Below are 25,193 nucleotides of genomic sequence, written 5' to 3'. Positions count from 1 at the left end.
TATATCTTATGCTGGAAAAATAAAAGTTGCAATACATGTTTTTATTGTATTATTTATATTTAAAATATGTTGCTGGCTTGGATCATCAGACACACACACACAAACACACACACACACACACACACACACACACACAAAATACAAAAACTCCAACAAAAAGTGAGATTAAACATTCACCTTGACAATGGCTGACATTTAAATATAGTTTAGTCTTTCTATATGGTTTAAAAACATTTTTTTTTACACTGTATGAAAATAAATGAAGAGAAAGGTTGACAGCGATACAGACAAATTGTGTGTCTTTACATTCACCTGTAAGTATCATGCTACAATTTAAAAATAATATCCTTATTTTTGTTTTGCATAAAAACATGAAAAAATCCCAATGTGGTTGGTTTTATATTGGACGTTAGATATTCAACACATTATGCAGCTTGCCCTTTTGACCTATTCATGTCAATAATAGATTTATAGCATTTTTTTACATTCAAAAATATTTATAAAATCAAAGGATGGTTTCTTTGAAAAAAAAGAAGCTTTGTGCAATGTGTAGGGGCTGAGTTCACCAAAAGTGGATTGACATTGATAGGTCAAAAGGTCAGGCCGCATAATAGATTTATAGAATTTTTTATTAGTAAAAAATATTTATACATTTTAAAAAATTATAAAAAGTTTTTTTTTGAAAAAGTCAAGCCGCATAATAGATTTTTCGAATATGTCGAATATCCAACCAACATTACCACGGTCAGCTCGGCAAGGTAATGTCTCCTCCAGTGCGGTAGGTGGCAGCACATTTACATCGTCTGGTCACATTAAAAGTCAGCTGTTCCGACGAAGTACTGTATGGTAACAAGCTATGAAAGGTTATTCCATAGGTGAGTGGACTACCAATTACTTATTGCATGTTAGCAAATTCATTATTAGCATTTAGCAACAAATTAAAACAGCCTATAGCATTCATTGGTTAGCGAGCTCGTGGTGTGTTGCACATGGACTGAAGTAATGACTCCACGAGTTTACCGAAGAAAAGTAAAGCTAGTTAGCCGTAACGTTATCAGCTTCGGCTCAGTTTCAACTTCAAGCTGAACAATGTCAAGCTCAATCAAGCAGAGGCATCCTTTGCATAAAGGTACGCAAACGGCAGCTAATATTAAAAGACAAAGTATGATATTCCTCCACTGGTAAAGCGCTACCTTTCATAAATGTTTGTTGTCAGTCATGGTGCCAATAAAAATGGTGGCGTAAAAAAAAACGAAAAAACACTTCCGGATAATCCACAAACGCAATTCAGAATTAATAGTCAAGCTAAAGTTTGTGCCCCTCGTGCTGTCATTGTTTTACAGAAGAATTAGTTTATTTTCTTAAATAAAACATCTATTGTTACACGAGCGACACAAACCGGGGCTAGAAATAAAATTAGGCTTTTACTTTGAAGGTAAATTTCGATTTTGTTGGAGAGTATTGCGGACTTTATAATCCAATTAGTTTCACCTTACTCTTTACAAAGGTGCTCTAGCAAAATGTGAAGAAAATACTTCACATTTATCTAATTACATAACCCAACTATTAGTATGAATAGTGAAACTGTAGTTTAAAATATGACGTTATGGAAAAGCAAGTCTAAAATATTGATCTTGACAGTTTATTCTTGACCTTGTAAACAGAAGTTGACAATGATTTTAAGAAATTTACAATATCTAGACTCCTGATGACAACAGCTTAGTCAGTTACTCTTAAAGGAACGCGCCGACTTATTGGGAATTTAGCTTATTCACCGTAACCCCCAGAGTAAGACAAGTCGATACATACCCTTCTCATCTCCGTGCGTGCTGTAACGCTGTCTGACGGCTCCAGCATTAGCTTAGCCCAGCACAGATCCTGCAGGTAACTGGTTCCAACTAGCCTACTGCTCCGAATTGTGACAAAAGTGACAAAATAACACCAACATGTTCCTATTTACATGTTGTGATTTTTATAGTCACAGCGTGTACAAAAAACAACGTAACATGAGACACAGCCATCTTCTAACAGTAAACAAACCGGGAACTATATTCTCAGACAGGCATGCTGCGAGCATATCACTCCGCCCGAGTACTATATTCTTCCGCCTGAGAATATAGTTCCCGGTTTGTTTACAGTTAGAAGACGGCTGTGTCTCATGTTACGTTGTTTTTTGTACACGCTGTGACTCTATAAATCACAACATGTAAATAGGAACATGTTGGAGTTATTTTGTCACTTATTCGGAGCAGTAGGATTACTGGAACCATCACCTGCATGTTCTGTGCTGGCCTGATGACAGACAGCGTTACAGCGCGCACGGAGATGAGAAGGGTATGTATCAACTTGTCTAACTCTGGGGGTTACGGTGAATAAGCTAAATTCCCAATAAGTCGGCGTGTTCCTTTAAGCCTCGACTCTTTACTCCAGGGGTGTCAAACTCAGTGTCACTAAGGGCCACACTGGAAATGACGATCACAATAAGGGCCAGACATGTTGAGTTTTATTGACATGCTTTTATTTAACAAAAAAAGTCAATTAACTTTGTATCATTGCATGTCTCATATAGCTTTCTCCCATACAGTTTGGTCGACATAAAATCCTAAAAAAGCCAGTTTGCTCATTTTTTTGGTGTGGTGCACAACTAGTCCGGCCAAAATTTGCTGTGAACCTAAATTGATATGCGGGCGGATCAAAATTTGCAAGGGGCCAGATTTGGCCCCCGGGCCTTGAGTTTGACATGTGCTTTACGCTGAATGCATATTTTTAATTTGAATGAATTTAATGTAACTGGTATTGTTGATACCACAATCAGGACATAATGACTTTTATACTTCAGTTTTGTCACAGCGAAATCAGTATTTTATAGGGCTGCTCCCTATTAGTCGATAAGTCGACTAATTGGTCGTTTTGGTGTTAGTCAACTTAGATTTCTTTAGTCGATTAGTCATGTTTTATGCTTTTTCATGCTGAATGACTTATTTCCAAGAAATGTACAAGCACATCTCTGGTAAACACAAGAATTAAAGTGGTGCTTTTGCATGACTCTTTGCGGAGAAACTCAGATTTACAGATCTGTCGATTAAATCAACTAATCCATTAGTCGATACAATTGAATGACTTAGTCGACTAAGAACACACAGCCCTAGTATTTTAGTAGAAATGCTTTCTAACGTCCCTATTTTTCTAGTGACTGGGTGGAGTGCCAACATGCAGAGTTTGGTGGTGCAGGCACTTGCCATGAGGCAGCTAGGAAGGCTGAACCCCCGCCATCTTCTGGCTGCTGGATATGGACTGGGGCAGACTGAATGGTGTCCCAGGACCATCCACACACGCCAGCTGTGGGGCTGCTCAGCTTTCCCCGCCCTTGGCTGTCACAGGCCTGCTCTCCGTGGCAGAGATGCGGTCAGGGGTTGGTCTGTTCATCATCTGAGGTTTAAAAGCAACAAGAAGAAAGGTGCTGCTAGGACAGCACAGGCGGATGAGGAGGAAGATGAGGAGGAAGAGGATAAAAAAGACCCCGAGGACAGTGATTATGAAGATGAGGTGGATGAGAACCCAAATCTACCAAAGGACTATAAAGACATGGAGAAATATGTGCAGTCTTTTCGCTATGATGTCATCATGAAAGTTGGCCTGGACATGGCACGCAAGTAAGCCACTGCCTGTTGGCTGCTCTCACAGATTTGAATTATTTTTTTATTTTTAGCTGGCTAAATGTAAAGAAATGGAGGCTAGACTGATAAATTCCCAATCATTTTTTTCAAACAAATGGATATCAACCAGTTTCTTTTTGTACAACCTATTTGTCATGGTTTTAGTTTCCCATGTTATCGGTGGTGTTCCAGTATCACAGGAATTATTGATAGGGTTTGGGATAATTTTGTTGCATAAACATGTTCAAATGTAACTTGTAAACAGCAGGGCCTTAAAAACCCTTTCCTTTTTCCAACAGGAGTATAGACTAACTGTCTTTTGTCTTCCAACAGTAAAATTGAGGATGCCTTCTATAACAACAAGCTCAGGCTAAATGGACAGAAACTCATCAAGAAAAGTAAAACTGTGAGTGATGTTTAAATACAAGTGACACATTCCTACTACACTAAATACTAACCACTTGTGTCTTTCACCTCATTTCTCATATTTTTGTCTTTTTTTTAAGGTAAAAGTTGGGGACACCTTGGACCTGGTACTGTCTGAAAACAGAGAAAAAAACACTGTTACTCTGATGAGAGTCATCCTCCAAAGGGTTTTTGGTGAATCCAGTACCACCGAAAAGTACAAAGTTGCCATAAGGCGCTGGAAATGTATAGAGCTTTCCAAAGATGATGCCTTTAAACCATGAACTTGAATAAGACAGTAATACCATTTGCCAGTGAAGGCGACAATAGCTGCAGAAATGAATGCCATCAAATGAGTGGCATTTGAATGGTCTCCAAAAAGTTGGCTCTTGTATGGTTTACAAAGCAGTAATGTAAAGGTTAACGGTTTTCAGTTGTTGTAGACATTAAAGGGATGGATTGGACATTTTGAAGTGGGGTTGTATGAGGTACTTATCCATAGTGTATTACCTACAGTTTGGAGAAGCAGGCAGGAGGACTGACACAGAAGCAAAGTAATGTACTGCTGTGGACAGGAGCAGTAGTAAAAACGTATTTAGCCTGTCAGACAGCCTATCCTTTGGCACTGCATTTTCCCGTGTAACTTCCGTATTCTATGCATAAACGCAACTGTGCGAAGCCCTGTATTCTGCCGCAGATCAGCTGTTTGGGTCAGACGAGAGAGAGAGAGAGAGAGAGAGAGAGAGAGAACTGACTATGGATAGGTGCCTCCTAAACGTGAAAATATCTGAACTATCCCTCTAAGCAGTTGGGAGAAAGATTTTTAATGTTGACCTTTCCCCACTACACTGTGACCCCCCCTCCCCCAAATAAAGGTGCACGCACAAGTTGATCAACTTGAGATTGTGTCCTAATGTGTTTGCTGATAAAGGGCTCATGGCATTTTCTTGCAAGTTTTTCATCTGAATCATTAACTTTGTGCTATGTTTGGCTATTCCTAATAATGTTTCAGTTAAAGAACTACTATAACTATACGTACTTAACTAACTTGTGTTGTACAGAACTTGTTGGGGAGTGTTCAGGAGTCACTCCTCAGGGTGTCAGTATCCAATAAATCCAAGTTAGATACTTCAACCGGAACAGTTTAGTGCCATTGTGCAAGAGAGTCCAATCATAAGTCGTATTTATAATTGTGATTTTATTAGAAATAGGTTATCATGATCCATTGTCATGTTAAATTGTCTTTACAATATAAACTTCTATAAGAAGGCTTAACATAAGCACATTGTTATTAAAACAGTGGTGGCACAATGCTACATCAGTAACTGAAATGGAAATATATCACATCCTTGTGATTGATTTTTATCCATAGAGCAAATATATCATCTATGCTATTAGCTACTTTCATTGTTATGTTTTTTTTTTTTTTTTTTAAGGCTACAACATTATAAACAAAGTGTTAGATAAACTACGACAGGTTTGGCTTATAAATAGAAGCAGTTTTAACTCTTGATCCAACATTAATAAGACTACATAAACTACAGCATCTACTGCTGTAGTCAAAAGGTAAAATATGACTTAAGAATAGTATTGAAGAAACTCATAACAGCTTGGCTTCATCCTACATAGGACATTATGAAAACAATGCGGTTTCAGCTTATATACTGTGCAATTATATTTATTTCAACAGGTGTTGCCTAAGTGAAAAGCATTGTAACTAGGACACAGCGCTTGACCTCTTGGCCTTCTTAAGAATGTCACACTTCTTACGATTGGGGCGCCGGCAGCGTTCGTCGATGCTTGGCACACATTCATAGTGCCACACCTCCTCCATCTTATCCACAGGATACACTGCTTCCACGTAGTGACGGATCAGTCTGAGGCGGACAGGGTCGAGCTGCTTCTTGTTGCAGGCCCCTGAATGGTTGTACTGCAGCCGCAGGTTCTCCTGGGTGAAGAGCTCAGGGAAGAGGCGCACCAACAGGCGGGCGGCAAAGTTCCCAACAGACAGACTCTGCTGGACGATTTCCCGCACCTCGGTGTCCGAGAGCAGGTAGATGGAAGGTACGGGGAAGTCGGGCTTGGATACAGTCAGTTCATCCAGGGGAATTTTACAGAAGTCTTTGCTACTTTTCTCAGGAGGTAAAGAGGGCATATCTGGATCCTCCCTCATGCCGTCTGGATTGAGCTGGTTCAGCTGGTAAATAAAGTCCTGCTCTGACTCTTGACCGTACACTTTGCGTTGCTGCAGGTAGGATCTTCTCTGCTCCGTGTCACGTCTCCTGCATCTCTCGTCAAGCTTGCCCACAAATTCCAACATCCACACTCTGTCGTTTTTGGCCCGAGAGTAGACTAACTGCACATAGTGACGGATCAGATTGACACGAACGGGGTCGAGCTGTTTTTTCCCAAGAGAACCGCTGCAGTTGTACTGCTTCCGTGCGTTGTCGTGGGTGAAGAGTTCGGGGAACATCAGCACCAGCAGCCGAGAAGCAAAGTTCCCAATGGACAAGCTACATTCATAGTTGCTCTTTAGCTGCTCCCTGGACAAGAGGTACTCCTGGGGAACAGTAAAGTCAGGCAGAGGAATCTCCAGATTGTCAAAATCCACAGGTGTAAGCAGTGACTTTTTGGACTTGCGACTGGGCCTTTCATCATCACCCACCTCTGGAACCCTAATAATAGAAACATCCTCAGGAAGGCTGGCCAGGTCATAGCCCTCGTCGTTGATATTGTCAGGTTCGCTCCCATTGCCATTACTGTTAGGACCCTCGAGTGCATCCTCCATGTGCTGAATGCACACCTGAAGCCAGCTGTCCTCGGGCACATTTGGAAAATTAGCTTCCATGTACCTTCTTATTATTTCCATCTTGTCAGAGTCCAGAATCAGCTGCCCCACACTACTGAAACTGCTGGAGCCTTCTGGCATTTTCCCCTCTTCGAAAACCTCCGGGAAGAGACGGTGCATAAGAAAAATAACAAAGTCCTCAGGTGAGGAGAACTCATCCAGTTCCTCTGTGGCTAGTGTATTGAAAGTAAGGTCTGCCACAGCCAGGCTGCTTTCCTGGTTATCTAAAGAGATATGCTCCTCCTGGCCCTGCTCATTGATGAAACGATAGGTTTGAGGATGCTCAGTCTTTATCCCGGTACCTGTGATTGTCTGCTTCCTGAGCAGCCGAGCACTCTCCATGTCCCTCTGTGCCCAAAAGCGATTAAACAAGTCGTTAATCTGGAGGAGGCATTCTTCCTGCCAGACGCCGTTGTTCTTGACCGAAGGGTAGCATACCTCAACATAGTTCCGTATCAGCTGCAGATGTAGCGACTCCAGTGTTCTCTTGCTTGCCATGCATTCATGAGAGCACTCCCTGGCTTTGAACAGCTCTGGGAAGAGGTGCACCAGCAGCCGACAGCCAAGCTCCCCAGCGCTGGAAGTCTGCTCCATCAGCTGATTCAACTCAGCACTTGATAGCAGATATTCAGGAGGAGGCTGGAACTCCGTCTCCATCTCAGCTGGCTTGATCTGCTTCTTTATTCGCATGACTTCAAGGGTTAACGAGTCCACTTTGCTATGCAGTTGTGTCATGCTTGAATTGAGGGTATTGAGAATGAGAAACATTTTCTCAATCAGCGGATAAAGGCTAGAGTCTGTTGACGAAGCTTGCCCTAAAGCGTCTATGGTGGGAAGGGTCTCCAATGGGCCATTTTCCTCTGAACTTTGGAGCTTGGATGAGAGGATGCTGCCGTAGTGGAACTGGCTCCCGGCCCCATGAGTGGCCTGCTGCTCCAGGTTTGGGGTGTGCCTCTTCTCAGAGATCCTGTGGGAGATGCTGAAGAGAGGCTTTCTGTGGGAGACCCTGGGATTCTGCTGGACGTAATTTCTCCGCTCTCCAGTTGTGGTGAGGCAAAGAGGCTCATGTCTGCTGCTCTCGTCTATCAAGTGGCACCTCATCTAGACAGAGTGAAAACCATTCAAAACACACATACTGTAAGAGACACCTTGATCCTAAACAACAAGTAGGATATGCAATAGGAATAGACTGATTATTGGCCCTGGACGATTATCGGTCCGTTTGTTTTGGCAGTTTGCAGATTATGTGTATTGGAGTTTTATTTGCCCGATAACCGATAAAGTTAATTAATTAAAAAGGGGCACTACTTTGGCTCCTCTACAGCTCTGTGGCTGTCCCTCTGCTTCGGTTTCCCTGAGTCCAGACTGATCTCAAGAAGTGGCGTACGTATGACACGCCAATTTGTATGCCATTTTGGCGTGTTAGCAAGACTCATAATCGTTTTTTAGCGTGTTTATCAGCGCCGTTTGGCCTCCATTGACTTACATTACCTTGCGATTGGGTGTCAATTTACGCTGTGGTGAGTAGTATGAAAGGACGAAAATCTGCGTGGGGAGGCTGGTTGGGGTGGTGGATGGGTCAAACAACACAGGACTTTTTCACCCAGGAGACTGGGGGATCGTGTCCCGCATGTCACGTTTCCGAAACCCAACCGTGCCGTTGTTGTCCCGCGCCCCGTTATTGTTTTCCTAAACCCAACCGTGCTGTTCTTCTTTTCCTAAACCCAACCCGTTCGCCTGATGCTAATTCCTCGAACCATCTTTCCTGCTCCGTCTCTGTGTCGCTCTTACACTGTTGCCCCTGCCAACCGATAGCGTAGGATCCCAAAATGGTGGGCGGGCTCAGACACCTCCCAAATCGTCACGTGACAGCAAGCTACCATGACGCATGTCCTCATTCTCAATACGGCGTAGACAAACATGCGGATAGCTCAAAATGCAACGTGCTATATACGGCGTAGACATACAGGCGGCGTAGTGATACACGCGGATAGCTCAAAATGCGTCTGTTGTATGTTTACTCCAAGTCATGATGTCACGTTGCTGAGCCCAACTTAATGTCCCGCCCACAACACTATCAGGCTGTATAATTGGGTTAGCTTACCTCACCAGAGACTCTGGCTCTCTTGCTGCTGGTGGACTGGTTTGTGTAAGGGCCTATCTCTGCAAATGGCCGTTTACCAGCCTCAGTGGCTCCAGGAGATCCTGCCCCGAGTCCTTCAGGTGGCTCACAAATAGCAAAGTCCTCCGATTCCTCCTTAACGTCCTGGACATGCTTGTGTTCTGCAAATACGGAGAGATTCACGTTTTGTTTGTTAAAGCATTTATTTTCTGGTTCACATTTATAAATACACATTTAATAAATACACATGAAAGTTTAATAGTCACGATATATCTGAAAATTCCGGTGTTAATGTGTTTATGGTTTTCAAGCTTGATGACAAATGGTGATTATTCGAAGAAATGGGTGTAGCTTTGCTATACGCCCAACTAATTTTTATTAAATTATTTTTTTTTTATTTAAAACAAGTTAGCAGGAATTTCTACGGTTGCAGGTACACGCATATAGGTTGCATATGTTACCTTTCTCAGGCATCGCTTCATCTGAAACTTCTCCATGCTCAGAGGAATTCATAGCCTGGAAAAATAAATCACAAGCATATGAAGTCACCAACAATTTGTATTGTCAGTGAATAGCTTCAGTATTTTTTTTTTTTACATATTAAAGCAAAAATTAACCAGTTCCAGCTTCTCAATTGTGAATATTTTCTGCCTTCTCTGAGTGTAAGCTGATTACCTTTGGGATTTAATATGTTGGGCTGACAAAACAAGACATTTGAAGACATCACAATGGGGTGTGGGATCTTTTGCTGTGCATTTTCTCTATTTGCTTACATTTTATAGACCAAATGCTTCATCCCGAATATAATTGGTACATTAATTAATATAAGATAATTGTTAGTTGCAGCATCTATATTTTTAAAATCACTGTTACTAATTTAAACCTTGTTGTTGACATTATTATCTGTGTGTGACTGTGACTGTGACTGTGACTGTTTGTATGTGTGTACATTTACATGTTTTTTCCTCTCTTTTGATGTTTTTCCTGACTTGTGAAGTGTACAGAGACTTTCTGGGTGATGTGCACTTTAAATAAACTGAAGTTGAAGTTTCAGTAGGTAACAGACATTTCCAGAACCCAACTACTAAATTTCATCAAGCAAGAAGAAGTTGGAATTATAGCCTATAGTGGATCAAAAACGGTTTAAATGCAATGGTTGATAGATTGCAACAAGTATAACACATACATACTGTACCTTTTAAACGATAGTGTGTGTGAACACGGTATTCAATACCAAACCATTCATTTTTAGTTACCATATAAACATATGGTAGCTGGTTTGCTACCGTTATGACAGGCATGTGATCAGCTGCAGCGAAACACATTAAACTGGTATGCTGCTTAAAGCTTGCGTGCTGCCAAGCAGGTTAGACTGATATAAAATCTGTAGTAATATGCCAACTCGTTTTATTTTACAAAAGGACAACTAGGTACATTATTGCCAGAGACTCTACTGGGGCACGCCACCGTACTCTATTGCCTCCTAGCTCAATGCCTAGCTCTCCTTCAGCCTTTATTAACCAGCTACTTCCTCATTCTTCCGCCCATGAACCCTTGAACCAAAACACAAGACAAATGTTGTGAATGCAACTCTTTCCAAAGCCCCGTCACAAACTTGTCATTTTAACAGCAAACACGGGGTCTTCAGGAATACAAATGCACGGCGTTGCTTTAGTAGTGCAACATTTTGTTTGTGAATTTTAATGACGCGGCTATGTTTGCGTGGACGAGTCCCCCCACTCCTACCTACCCCTCCTGCTGACTCTTGTTAAATTAACGGTAAACGCGCGTGACCGGCGGTTTGAGCTCACCTTTACGAGTCCATGCAATCCTTAAGGACTGTTAACGATGTGTTGGACATGTCTGCTCGCTACCCCAGCGGTATATTTGCAGGTAACTGTTGTTCTTGTTGTTGATGATATCTTTCTCGCTCGGCTTCTCCGCTTTCTCGCGTGACGTGACGGGGCGCGCGTCTGCTGTGTCACTTCCGCACAGCTGTGAGAGAGGGGTGGGGAAAAAAATAAACCAAAAATGCACAAAAGTTATAAATGTAAATGTAAAATAAATGTATAACAACATTGCCGTTAAACTGATATTATTATATCTGAAACAGTGCTGCACTGTGTTTATTTACAGCTGTCATTATGTTGAGCCTCACGTGAGGAGACTGGGTCAGCTAAGCCCTTTTACCTATGTATGTGTTATGACTTCTTAGCTTAGCTATGTAGGTGTTATGACTTCTTAGCTTAGCTATGTATGTGTTATGAGCAGTGGTGGAAAGTAACAGTGCATGGTAACTTAAGTAGAATCTGTGGTTTATTCGAGTGGCTAATGTACTTAAGTAGCCTACAATTCTGAGTTATCTGTAGGCTACTTCTTTACCCATAATTTGTGATATAATGGTACTTTACAACTCTACTTTACTAAGGTAATGTTTTTACTCCACTCACCTTTATCTGACAGCTACAGGTACTTCGCAGATTAAGATTTTTAAATTGATAATATATTAGGCATATGTAATTTGATGAATTGTTATACAGTAAATTAAACCACCCACATTATATATATATATATATATATATATATATATATATATATATATATATATATATATATATATATATATATACTCTCCTTGGACAACTTAATGCACCAGTAATAGTTATCTAATATACATGGATTTTTATATATATATATATATATATATATATATATGATTTTTACATAAAGTATAAAAACAGAAAAGTACACATGATTTCATTTGAACTAAATCATGTGTACTTTTCTGTTTTTATACTTTATGTAAATTGTAATACTTGAGTGCTTTGAGCGCAATACTTTTACTTGTATAAGAGTACTTTTACAGAGTTGTACTTTTACTTTTACTTAAGTAAATGATCTGAATACTCTTCCATAAAAAGATGTAGACGATTGGATATTTCCTTTCCTTAGTAACTATTCTATTCTATTCTATAGAGTCTCTATTGGTGTATCTATCCATCTAGTGGTATTTACTGGTGCTGAGTAGTGGAGCAAAGCAACCCTCGATTTAACATTATGGTGATTATGACAGTGACACCTGGAACAATATAAATTAGTAATACGTTTTTAACAAGTTATTTAAAGCTTGTCACCAAAAGTCGTTATTGGACATCAGCATATGTGCAAAACAGGAGTATTGCAAACACACACACACAAAAAAATCCTAACTACATATTTAAGTTTCAAAAAAGTATTGGGGGTTAACACAAGACTTTGTTCATATTTTATGTTTATATCCTTTTAAGTATGTATTTGTATAAATTTAGATCTGACTGCCTTAGTTTTATACAGTCTCTATTAATAAAAGTTGTTTAGTAAAGAAAAAACAGAAGTAGGTAGGAGTGATACCTCTGATGTCAGGCTCAATCTCTGTTCACTTGAACTACAGAGCCCACATTATGTGGGCAACGTCGCCCTCAAGTGGAAAGAGACGGGAACAATAACAGAATATGGTCTGATCATACCTGTCTGCTGCTGTGAACGTTGAGCTTCTGGGCTGTATGTAAACCAGGAGGATATCAACAGTTTAAATGGCACAGACTCCAAATACAGATTCTAGACCATGGAGCAGAAATTACAAAAATGATTTTATCGTTAACAACTCGGCAGCAGTTCCCAAACCACACACTATTCTTACATTATAATTTATATTTGTTTTATTTTATATTGTCTTGTTGATTGTCTCCTTGAAATATACCTGGGGAATGATTTAACAGATTATGCTCCATGCAACTATTTATTTATTGAGGTAGTGATCTGTAAATGCAATACCAAAGACAATTACTATTCCATTCTGTTGTACTTCAGGCTGTGATGTGATTTTAAGACCTATTTAAAGTCAAACTTTACTCTTTCGAGAAAAATCTTTGTATAAAACCTTCCTTTATTGCAAAGAAAAAGCATACTTGTTCAGTGATTGGACAACCAACAGCACTATAACCCGTCTGTATGCACCATAGTGGTGTGCAAAAAAAGCTCTGATGTTAGGGATTTTGGCTGTTTATCCACTCCGGCAAAAACTATCCTCAAATTACAGCTGACAGTCTGTGCATCCATAATCACGGTATCGTATGACATGAAGTTCAAAGATTGTGGAGTCAAAACTTTAAAAAATGCTTTGCTGTGAAATATGTCAACTTGGAGCTGGTGGCAGCTGAAAGCGGAAAAAAAATGAAATGATGAATAAGAGAAGGCAATCATATGGAGCTATACCATATAGTAGGGGGTCATTTTAATTTGCCATTAAGCAGAGCCGGTTACTTGAGCTGGTAAACTGGTTTCCTCTGGTGAGCAGAGGTTTTTAGCCAGCGAGAGATGAACAGAAGACCTCTCAGTGCCGTAATTCTATTTTAATCATTGACCATTTCATGCACACTCTAGCACCCAATGTTCTGTCCCCAGCCACAAGTATGTCGACACAGAGATGATATAACAAGACAACGTGTGCCCTGTGTGGATCTCATTATTCGACTAATGAGCTGTTTGCATCTAACTCTGATCTGTCAGCCAATGAAGCGAGCAGGGCCCTGTGCAGGGGGGAGCACGGCCCAGGGTCAGCCAGGCGGCGGCTTGCAACGAGGGGCCGGCGTGCAGCACTTAACACCGGGAAGAGCTCGTTAAAGTGTCATTTTTGGCCAATATGCTCGTCTGTGTCAAGGAGGCCAATCAGCCATACTGTTCCCATCGCAGGAGAGTGATTTTCATCCATCACCGTCAGCTATATGATGATGATATTAGCAGGTGTTTACGGATAGGCCATTCAGAAGAAGACAAATGGAGGTTCAAATATCACTCCACGGTCAGATTCAACTCAGTCATTTTACACAACTGGCTTATTCCTAATAGGGTAACAGGGGCTGCATGGGCCAGCATGCACTAGGGAGGCAGGAAAACACCATGGCCAAACATTAGCTCACCAACACTGACAGATAATCACAGTCATGGGCTATATATGAGACTCTGTCTCTGTGGTAATTTGATGTTCATACAAGTGTGGAACTGAAAAGTAGCAATGCAAAGCTAATCAGCCCGCTTTGAACCGTAAAACCTACAAACAAATGTGATTACTTTGAAACATTTTAGAAATATGATTAGATTTTTATTTATTTAAACACAATCATGTTTCTTTTTAAAGTGACTTGGAAACAATAGATGACATTATGACTGTTTCAAGCCATTTCTCCCTCTGTAGAGAGAATATCGGGCCAAACTACATTTAAAAAAAGTTTGTTTTACTGCTGTTCTTATCAGTAAAGGTACATAAGCCTACTCGCTTTCACAACTGGTTTGGAGCTGCTGTTTAATTTGGCAAACACCCACTAAATCCAGTAGCAAGTGGACAAAAATGAGCAGGGTGAATCTACGTATATGAAAATAAATAAATATAACATAGCAGTGCTAAGATTATCAAGCAAGCACTGGTCATGTCATACACAGTTCAAAACCTACAAAGAAATTCGATTATTTTTTATGCTTTTTATGCTTAAAAAATGTTTATCTATTTACCATCTTTGAATAAACACTTTATAAAGCATTTAAACGTAGTAACTAATAGTTTTAATATTGGTTAGTAAATATTACATAGGCTTTATTAATCAGTTAGAATTTATTAATAAGAGGAAGTATGGCCTGATTGTGAAAAATCCTTTTGGGAGGCATTTCATCTCTATTTAGGAACAATGCACTTATAAATGTTATGTCATGAGTTTCTTTTCTTTCTAATAAGTCATCAGGTTTGCAGTTGTGAATGTTTATAGGTCATTTAGAAAGGTTTTTTTATAATAATAATAATAATAATAACACTTCAATAATCCATTCAATTCAAAGGTGAAGGTATTTTTTTTCCAACTTGGCAACACAAGAGGTGTTCTTATAAATGATCTATAAAACATTTTAAAATGATTTATTAAACATGAATAGGGTTTTTAATGAATCCTTTGAAAATGGTACAGTTTTGAGAGTATATGATGACATTTTTTTATTTTAAAGGCTACATTTTAAATGGCAAGAGTTGTCAGTGCTTTTTTTTAGTCAACCTGATCAAAATAATGTTATCGATGGATAATTCAGCAGAAAGTTGCAGAATCCCCCAATGGTATAAATGCTTTTTTTTTTTTTTTAACCCTGGTAAGAATAAACGGTTACACTTTACTTGAAGGTGTCTAAATAAGAGTGACATGACCCTGTCATGAACGTGTCATAAACATTATAAACAAGTCATAAACGTTTATGACATAACGCTTCTTTTAGTAAGTGTCATTCGGTTTTTGTCATGACAAGTTATGGTTAGGGTTAGAGTTAGGGTTAGAGTTCATGTGTTCATGACACTGTCATGTCACTCTTATGTAGATACCTTCAAGTAAAGTGTTACTGAATAAACTGCTGAGAAGAAACGGTAGAATACAGAATATTACCACACAAAAAACAAACTGTGTTGAATGTTTGGCATTAGCTGAACCTAATTTACGATTTTCTTTGCCAGTTCCAAGAACACTGCATCTTTTCTGTCAAACTCCCAGGCCGACAGTGGTTCTGTCCCCAGCATCCACAGCTATGTTTGCGTGTGTGAGTGTGTAATGGAATCTGTGCTGCTGACCGACTCTCTCCACTGGACCCTGCTGTAATTACACCACTCATCGTCTGGACCGGGCACACAAGGGCCGCTGTTACCCACGTTTTGCGTGTAAACTTATAGTCTTGCCAACTCTTGCTTCCACGATACCCAAGACTTTCAAACTGGAAACTGTAAGCAAACACAGAGTCAGGTTTCTGCTGCGCGGGACATAAAGCTAACAGACCTCTCTCTCCTTCCTCAGTCTGCTCTTTATTTGGGCTTCGCAGGAGATATCAAAAAGATTAATGCTGGCAGTAGCAATGTTGCCAGGGAAGAGAAAGGGGCTAAACTTTCTGCTCCACATTAAACATTTAGCTTGAAGAACTGTGTTTTCCTTTTAGAGTTGAAAACAATAAAAAAAAAAAACCTCAGCACATCAAATCCTCTTCTGCAGAGCCCGGTTGATTTCTACTGGGAGCGTCTATGCAACAGTTTATTGCTTAGACCAGACCTCATCTCTTGAAAAAAAGTTCTGTTTAGTAACTATATTTGTCATTCTGGCAGTGCCCCAGCCTCCTTCCTTGTTTGGTCCATGTCTCCTCCTCATGTCTCCTCACGGTGAGGATAAATATTTCATGAAGAGCCGGAGGCCTTCCCTGGCACACGCTGTACCTCGCTGTACCCAGGAAGCCCAAGCAGCGGAAACCAAAACAGTAGAGGAAGTGGACAGACAAGCCAGCACCAGACGGGAGCCTGTTTTTGAAATCATTTATTCCACATCATCTTTTGCACTTCAGATCTTCATCCACCATCATGTCTTGCGCCAACTTTCTTCATTGGGGAAGTTTGGGGTCCCCTGCTGGAGCTGCTCCCCCCGCGACCCAACACCGGATAAGCGGACAAAGATGGATGGAACTTTCTTCATGCAAATGTTCTGATGTGGTACCAACATGTGCTGCTCTTCTCTGGAACTTAACAGAATCCTCTTTGTTAGCCAGGTACCCTCAGTCCTCTTTTTCTTTTCTTGTCCTGTCCCCATTTCTCTGTCCTTCAGGTGTGGCCTAGATGTGACAGACCGCTGCCAGCGGTGGCCTGGTTTCACACCTTGGCTGCCCCCCCCACCTCCCCTCCACAGACAGCAGGCTGGGAAACCACAGGCCACCAGGCTGGCGCCAGCCTGTACGGCTTAGAGCAGGGCAGCCGGCCCAATCAATACCTCTGCATTTCCTGTCCATTTGCTCAGGTCTCTTCATTAATAATTACTGCTTGGCGGAGCTTCAACGCGCTCGCTGGCTGGGCCAAGGGGAGAGACTGTGTGACCTTTCCCCGCCCCTGGGTTGACATGGATCACATACACAGGCATGGGGACGGACATAATAAGGCAACACAGACGACATTAGTCCGGATTCATGCTATTGCTCACTCTGTGGAGACAATATCACGCCAAACTCCATTAGAAAATTTTTGCAGCTGTGCTTATCAGCAGAGGTACATACGTGGTAGAACATGACTTTGAGACATTTTCATAACGGGATTGGAGCTGCTCTTCAATTTGGCGGACACCCACTACCTCCAGCAGCTATGATTACAGCATCATCAGAGGTGTGCAGTAATGAGCAGGGTGAACCTGGGTAATACTAAAAAAAAAAATGTTGTTAGAACAAGTGCTGCTTGGTGCATCATTTGCCGTTCATGGCACATTTTCCGGATGACGATAACAATTCCTCAAAACATCTTAAATTACGTCCTGCCTGGTATGTGCCTTTGATGATAAGCAAGGTGGAAATAAACTGCCAGTTTTTTTTTTTTTTTTTTTTTTTAAATGCAGCTTGCCGTGATATTTTCTCCACACAGGAGAGGAACGGTATGTATTAAAGCCAACACAATGCATGACATGATGCTGAAGAAATGGGTCTTTATTCTTGTTTTAATTAGGACCATTTATGGATATAGCCATTGCATTTCTGACGCACACGGTCATCCACAACAGAGCACAACGGTTTCTCCAGACATGAGCCAGCTCCTGGCTCAGAAGAAGTTAATTTGTCTCATAAGTGTCAACTGTTCAGTGGTTCTCATCCTGTTGCCTCTGCAGACAAAGACACTCGTGTGTGTGTGTGTGTGTGTGTGTGTGTGTGTGTGTGTGTGTGTGTGTGTGTGTGTGTGTGTGTGTGTGTGTGTGTGTGTGTGTGTGTGTGTGTGTGTGTGTGTGTGTGTGTGTGTGTTTGAGTCCAGGTCAAAATTTGGTGATGGCGGAGGCGATGTTCTCCAAGGCAGACCGAGCCTCGGAGGAGGGGAGAGCCTGGATGGCCTCCAGAGCCTTGTTGCCATGGTAACAGCATAAGTCCACCGCCGAGCTCACGCCTTTCTCCGACTTCACTGCTGCCAAGAGCTGTCAAGGGATGAAAACACACGTTAGTTTGTCACGTTTGTGTCACTCCTGTTACTATCCAGCTGTCAACACGACAAGCTGTTGAGAGCAGGGGAAAGTTAGCGTACTGTTAAAGTGCTCATATTATGCTTTTTGGGCTTTTTCCCACCCTTTCCTTTATTGTGTCATATCTTTTTTTGTGCATGTTATAGGTTTACAAAGTGAAAAAGCCCAAAGTCCCCCCTTGAAGGGACCTACCATCTCCAACAGAAAACACAACAAGGCATCATGACTGCGTAAACACACACGCCACTTTCCTAAAGCCAAATGGCGTGTTATCTGTACGCATTTTGAGCTATCCGCGTGTATGTCTACGCTGTATACAGCGGATGTAAACATACACACCACAGGTTGGGTTTAGGAAATTAATATTGGGAAAGGCTTTAGTAACACAAAAAAACAAACCGCGTTGATAAACATGCTCAAAAAGTGATTATGCGTCTTGATCAGTCCTTCCAGAAAAATGCAGAGGTTTTTTTGTGATTGTTGCGGGCAAAAATCCTTGATTATGTGGCACATTTTCTTAAAAAATGCAATGGAATATGCAGGATATTTATGCAATTTTATGGCAAAGCATTTCTTTTAATGAAAGAAAAAACCCATTGTATAACACAATCATGTATTTGCATGCTGCTCCTGGCACCACACGAGGCAGTAAGACTGTGATTATTTGAAGAAAGTCTGCATGTCAGTGTCTACAAGGCCTGGGACAGACACGACACACACAGAGAGAGAGAGAGAGAGAGAGAGAGAGAGAGAGAGAGAGAGAGAGAGAGAGAGAGAGAGAGAGAGAGAGAGAGAGAGAGAGGTCAGATCAGCCCCAACCAACAGCTTAAGTATTCAGACAGTGAATTTGGGCATCTCCTTGTGCCTCTCTGCCGGTGTGTTGAGACATCTTCTTGCTGAGGGCGTTTTATCTTATAAATTCTGGAGGTAGAAACCCCCGTAGGCCTTCTTTATTTAAAAAAATAAATAAAATAAAACTGCAGGTGTCGAACTCAGCATCACCCTGGCTGCTTTTTAAATTCAGAAAATATTCTTTGTTTTTTCTTTTTTAAACGTAGAAAGGATTTAGACCCTCATTTCACACCATGTTATTTGTAACCTTTGTTCTGCATTAACTCAGTGATCCCTCATCTCTTTATATCCCCTCTTCTCTCTCTGTTTGCATATTAGGTACAGTCATGGCCAAGAGTGTTGGCACCCCTGAAAATCAAGTATTTCTCACATAAAAGTATTGCATTAACACATGTTTTGCTATACACATGTTTATTCCCTTTGTGTGTATTGGAACAAAAAAAAAAAAAAAAAAATCAAAATTGGACATAATTGCACACAAAACTCAAAAAATGGGCTGGACATAATTATTGGCACCCTTAACTTAATATTTGGTTGCACACCCTTTGGAAAAAATAACTGAAATCAATCGCTTCCTATAACCATCAATAAGCTTCTTACACCTCTCACCTGAAATTTTGGAGCACTCTTCCTTTGCAAACTGCTCCAGGTCTCTCATATTGGAAGGGCGCCTTTTCCCAACAGCAATTTTAAGATCTCTCCACAGGTGTTCAATGGGATTTAGATCTGGACTCATTGCTGGCCACTTCAGAACTCTCCAGCGCTTTGTTGCCATCCATTTCTGTGTGCTTTCTGAAGTATGTTTGGGGTGGTCGTCCAGCTGGAAGACCCACGATCTCGGACGCAAACCCAGCTTTTTGACACTGGGCCCTACATTGCGACCCAAAATCCTTTGGTAATCCTCAGATTTCATGATGCCTTGCACACAGTCAAGGCACCCAGCGCCAGAGGCAGCAAAACAACTCCAAAACATCTTTGAACCTCCACCATATTTGACTGTAGGTACTTGTGTTCTTTTCTTTGTAGGCCTCATTCCGTTTCCGGTAAACAGTAGAATGATGTGCTTCACCAAAAAGCTCTATCTTGGTCTCATCTGTCCACAAGACGTTTTCCCAGAAGGACTTTGGCTTACTCAAGTACATTTTGGCAAACTGTAGTCTTGCTTTTTTAGGTCTCTGTGTCAGCAGTGGGGTCCTCCTGGGTCTCCTGCCATAGCGTTTCATTTCATTCAAATGTCGACGGATAGTTCGTGCTGACACCGAGGCACCCTGAGCCTGCAGGACAGCTTGAATTTCTTTGGAACTTGTTTGGGGCTGCTTATCCACCATCCAGACTATCCTGCGTTGCAACCTATTTTTCCACAATTTTGGTTCTCAAGTCCTCAGACAGTTCTCTTCTCCTCTTTCTGTTGTCTATGCTTAGTGTGGTACACACAGACACACAATGCACAGACTAAGTCAACTTTCAGGTGTGATTTTTATATTGCCCACACCTGTTACTTGCCCCAGGTTAAAGGAGCATCACATGCTTGAAACAATCTTATTTATCCACAATTCTGAAAGGGTGCCAATAATTTTGTCCAGCCCATTTTTTGAGTTTTGTGTGCAATTATGTCCAATTTGCTTTTTTTCCCCTTCTTTTTTTTGTTTTGTTCCAATACACACAAAGGGAATAAACATGTGTATAGCAAAACATGTGTTAATGCAATACTTTTCTGTGAGAAATACTTGATTTTCTGGAAACATTTCAGGGGTGCCAACACTATATATATATATATATATATATATATATATATATATATATATATATATATATATATATATATATATATATATATATATATATATATATATATATATATATTCTAGCTGTGACATTTTTGAATAAAATAGGATTGTCATCATTAAAAATTACCAAAAATAAACATTAATTTTCTTACACTTAACCCAATTTTTCATATGATAACAACAACAACAAAAAGGTATCACCTAGGCAAGTTTTTGTCTATTTGCATGTAAATGAGGGTTCTCTTCTTTTCCTCTTTTAGTTTAGGCCATTTTTTACTTACTGACTGATCATTATGTGTCAGTGAATGGGTTGAAGCTGCAGGCAACGGCAACTTGTGTCGACTTCACTTCTTTGATGTAGTCAGACATTCTTATTCTTAGTGTTAGTGAAAAATATTAATGTCTTCAAATAATATTCACTTCAACCCAATCTGGACTCTCCTTCTTCCTGAATGATCTAGTTTTTAGTTGGGAATGAATAACTAAGAGACTGACAGCATAAAATGGGAGTTTCTGTAAACATTTGTGGTTATTCATCAGAGTTAATGGGGTGAGAGCACATGCTAAATCAAGTAGACAATTTGTAGATACCAGAGATGTACACAAAGTTCCTCTAATTGTGCATTCCCATCTTTGTGCTGAATCAAAGCAAAGATTAACTCTAGTGGGCCCAAGGTCTTTCGTTTTATTCTCCCCGAAATTTCATCCCTCCTTCTGTCCTGCTTTCAGCTTTCCTCCTCATGTCCCCTCATCTCTCCTTCCCTTCAAACTTCTTCCCATGTCCCCTTTTCGACAGGTCTGCTGAAGGAGATTCTCTCACAATGCCACTGTCTCAGAGCCTCAGTGTCTCCTCCGCAAATAGGCCTCGGTAACTAATCCTTCCTGCTCTGGTTTCAGACGGGACTAGATAACCCCCACAACACCATCAGACCCCTCCTCTGCACCCCTATCGGCCCCCCCTCTTCCCTCACACATTGACATTGGGAAGCTCACTTCTCAACTTTGATATAGTTTACAGTGAGAAGATGTTCTGTGTCTCTTTGATGGCTCTGACTGTTAAGATGCCGTGCCAATAAGTAACCAGGTGAATACATGAAGATACAACAACGAAAAGTGGACCTATCTTACTAAAATGCAACACAAAGGCAACTAAAGTTGCGTCACTGGGTAAGAGCACAGCATTTGTTTAACATTGTGAAGTACAGAGGGCATAGCTCACTGAAGAAGGCAGTGCCTCCAGAAAAACGCGATTATGCGATCGCATAATTCAGTGCATAATCAGCGAAAATCCGCATATTTATGCATAAATTGCAGATTTCCGCGCAAAATATGCGGGGGTTGCCTGATTTCATAATCCCCACATTTTCGTTGCAAAAAAGTCAAATATATATTAGCAGTAAGTTGAAAAATGTTGCGTTTATTTCACACAAGAGCAGCCATTTTCCACTGTTGCCATGGAAACGTTATAAAGTGACGTAATTACGGGACATGAACATCATCATGTTGGTGGAATCACTTTTTTTCTCTTTTTCATCAAACCGCAGTTTTTGCAAGTCCCCGCAATTTTTGCAAGTTCCCGCAATTTTCATACCATAAAATTGCATAAATATCCTGCATATTCCATCGCATTTCTTTTTCATAAAAAAACTCAATTTTTCTGGAAGGACTGAGAAGCAGATTATGTAAAGAGGAAAACATAAACAAGTGGACTTACCTTTGAGTAATCCAGTTGGTTTCTCTTTGTTTTTACCTTGCAGAGAAGAGAGAGTTATTCTCATTAACATTGCCCAGGTTTCCAATGTTGCCTTACATTTTTGATCAGCAACTTTTTAAATTTGATGAAACTAAATAACTTGAAAACAGCACATTCTGGGGTAAACTGACTTTACATTTAAACTGCTCTTAGTAGAAATCATAGAAGCCTCACTTCTGAACTTGTCGAGTCAAGAACTCCTGACAAATCATTTGAAATCGTCACAAAGAAGGTAAAAAGTTTTAATAAATTAAGAATGGAGAGGAGTGCAAGTCAAATCAAATAAATAAATACATAGGGTGACCTTTGGCTTGCCCAGTAGAGTGTGCGCCCCATGAAGGCTGAATCCAACCCGCGTCCCTTTGCTGCGTGTCATCCCTTCCCCTTTCCCCCCTTTCCTGTCTATATGCACTATTTCAAATCCAATCTTTAAAAAAAATACATACACATAAATAAAGTGGTTTCGAGGTTGATGATTCATTCACTACATGGCGCCATGGTGCTGGCCTTCGGGGATCAAACCGCCAACTTTGTGATTGTGACAACCTGCTCTACCTTCTGAGCCACAGATGCCAACAAAACAACCTTCTCTCAGGTTATCACTAGAAGAATACCAGCCAATCTGAAGCTAAGTAGTAGTATTGTACTAGTGCTGGTGCTAGAGGACAAGTTAGGGGATTACCACAGTAAGCAGGTTTCATCCTCTGGAGAACATAAATGTCTGCAATTTCACAGACATCCATCAAATAGTTGTTGAGTTGTTGAGATGTTTCAGACTGACATTGCCACCCATGAAGCTACCAGCATGGCAACATTCTGAGTTAAGGATTCAAACCAACAGTACTTACAGGCGGCCGCCGTCTTGGGAGCTACGGTCTTTTTCTTTTTCTTTAGAAAGACCGTAGCTCCCAAGAAGGCGGCCGCCTGTATACCAGAACGCGACTGTCTTTATAAATTATCTTTTTAATAAACTGTCTGTACACTTACAAAGGTGTGGTGATATTTTGAGCCTTTTTAGTGGTATAAAATAGCATTTGTTTTTACTTTCCCTGTGCCCTGAATACTAGCGTTGTAAGCTAATCAGCGGTCCGCGCTAGCTCCGCAATTAGCATGAAAACATGTCCCAGAGAACGATTGAGTGGGTACCCATCTGTTATTAACCCCTAGGTTCGTTTTGCGCCGGAATTATCCTTTACGAAGGCCTATTACACTTCAACTATGAGATTATAAGAGTTCAGCCATGATATGTGTTCACGCAGTCTTTCAGTCACTGGTGGCCATGTTCCCTGCACATGGCCACCAGTGACTGAAAATAAACGGAACAAAAAGAAAAAACAGTTATACTTTACTTGAAGGTATCTACATAAGAGTGACATGACACTGTCATGAAGGTGTCACAAACATTATAGTCATAAACGTTTATGACATAACGCTTCTTTTAGTAAGTGTCATTCGGTTTTTGTCATGACAAGTTATGGTTACAGTTAGGGTTAGGGTTCATGTGTCATGTCACTCTTACGTAGACAACTTCGAGTAAAGTGTTACCAAAAAAACAAACCAAAAAGCTGCTGCAGTGGTGCCACAGACTGGTCATACCTGCTGCAGCTGCTGACGCCATCCCTCCTGGCCAACGATCTGACGGTGGAAAACCACGGGGGCGGCGCTCAAACTGAACGCCGGCTCCCCCACACTGCTCTTCACAAACGGCTGCAGGTCAGAGTTCAGCTACAGAAGACGGAGCACATTGGTCAATCAGGCTGAGATTATACTTTCGCAACTTCCAGGCACAGATTTAAACCAACCCAGTGGCGAGAACGCCAACAGGTGAGCGTGCACTCCTACGCTCTGAGTGGCCGTGTTAATGAGCAGCATGATGAACAGACTGGTGGAAGACACAGCCAGCCTGGTGATAATGCTTGTCCTTCAAAGTCCTCATTTCGGTTTCCTACCATGCTGAGATTGTGGCTCCCTGCAGCTGCCTGTTCTGCAGGCCTCAGCGGCTACAGGGAGCCACAGCAGGAGAGGATGTACTAACACAGCACTGTGACTGACGTTTAGGCTCGCACCAATACGATTTCAGCCTCTGAACCTTGAAAAAATGTTTGAGCATCTGCATTATCTGGTGCACTAACATTACATATATGTTTGTCTCTCGTGGGAGAAAAATAAGACACTCAAATTTAATGTTCTGGCCGGATTTTGCTGATAATCTCTGACAGAATATTGTGTTCTTCTAGTTCCCCATGACTCATAGCAGGAAGCTGAGTGAAAAAACCCCAATATTAAACCAAGACTGTGATTATCTCAAAAAGTAGCCCACTAGTGTGGCAGTTGACCTTTATCGATTTGTCCTTTACAGACCAACATCACTATTATTTGCTGTGCGTGGGACTCTCAGATTAGACCTACCTTGTGGCCCAGTGATAGGTGCTTGCCGTACTTGTAGGCCAATCTTTGGGACTCCTTGTTGTGTTTGGCGAGCTCCATCGCAGCTTGACAGCTCTTGGCCAGCAGTGCTCCGTGGGACAGGAACGTGTGCTCCTCCCACGCCGCCACGTCAACGCCATCAGTGAGACTATTCTCCTGCAGAGCAAATAGAGGCAGAGACACCGCGGGCCTCAGCTTTCACTACTTCCACTGTACAACTTCAAAAGTTCCCACCGAGCACATCAGAACTCCTCAATCAAAACAACCCCTCCTTGCTCTGTGATTTTATATTTTAGTATGTAACTGGACGT

The 25,193-nt window shown here is 41.1% G+C and overlaps 3 protein-coding genes across 6 annotated transcripts in view; 1 reads left to right on the top strand and 2 right to left on the bottom strand.

Moving 5' to 3' along the window:
• The first annotated feature begins 748 nt into the window (after nucleotides 1-748).
• Nucleotides 749-4,916, top strand: mtres1 (mitochondrial transcription rescue factor 1). 2 transcript variants are annotated; one of them, XM_028565839.1, is made up of 4 exons: nucleotides 749-875; nucleotides 3,191-3,653; nucleotides 3,990-4,062; nucleotides 4,163-4,916. In XM_028565839.1, exons 1-4 carry the CDS (start codon nucleotides 857-859, stop codon nucleotides 4,343-4,345), a joined length of 738 nt encoding a protein of 245 aa, XP_028421640.1. In that variant the 5' UTR covers nucleotides 749-856; the 3' UTR covers nucleotides 4,346-4,916. The 2 variants fall into 2 exon arrangements, with proteins under 2 accessions (XP_028421640.1, XP_028421639.1); XM_028565838.1 differs by lacking the exon at nucleotides 749-875 and adding an exon at nucleotides 882-1,129.
• A 323-nt stretch (nucleotides 4,917-5,239) lies between these two features.
• Nucleotides 5,240-11,012, bottom strand: bend3 (BEN domain containing 3). Its single transcript, XM_028565835.1, has 4 exons — nucleotides 10,843-11,012; nucleotides 9,493-9,547; nucleotides 9,014-9,192; nucleotides 5,240-8,010 (listed from the first exon to the last, which is right to left on the bottom strand). Exons 2-4 carry the CDS (start codon nucleotides 9,542-9,544, stop codon nucleotides 5,779-5,781), a joined length of 2,463 nt encoding a protein of 820 aa, XP_028421636.1. The 5' UTR covers nucleotides 9,545-9,547; nucleotides 10,843-11,012; the 3' UTR covers nucleotides 5,240-5,778.
• A 6,509-nt stretch (nucleotides 11,013-17,521) lies between these two features.
• Nucleotides 17,522-25,193, bottom strand: part of pdss2 (prenyl (decaprenyl) diphosphate synthase, subunit 2) — a 33,926-nt gene continuing 26,254 nt past the window's right edge. Inside the window, exons 5-9 of one of the 3 annotated variants that reach the window (XM_028566563.1) lie at nucleotides 24,865-25,038; nucleotides 24,052-24,180; nucleotides 22,417-22,452; nucleotides 17,852-18,018; nucleotides 17,522-17,775 (exon numbers count right to left, since the gene is read on the bottom strand). In XM_028566563.1, the coding sequence (XP_028422364.1) occupies nucleotides 17,863-18,018; nucleotides 22,417-22,452; nucleotides 24,052-24,180; nucleotides 24,865-25,038 (495 nt within the window). In that variant the 3' untranslated portion in view covers nucleotides 17,522-17,775; nucleotides 17,852-17,862. The remainder of the gene's footprint in view (nucleotides 17,776-17,851; nucleotides 18,019-22,416; nucleotides 22,453-24,051; nucleotides 24,181-24,864; nucleotides 25,039-25,193) is intronic. The other 2 variants (XM_028566564.1, XM_028566565.1) reach the window with 2 other exon arrangements.

The sequence above is a fragment of the Perca flavescens genome, chromosome 20 (genome assembly GCF_004354835.1).
Source record: "Perca flavescens isolate YP-PL-M2 chromosome 20, PFLA_1.0, whole genome shotgun sequence".
In the NCBI taxonomy this organism is placed as follows: Eukaryota; Metazoa; Chordata; class Actinopteri; order Perciformes; family Percidae; genus Perca; species Perca flavescens.
Note: the sequence above shows the minus strand (reverse complement) of the source record. Positions and strands in the feature narration are given on the sequence as shown.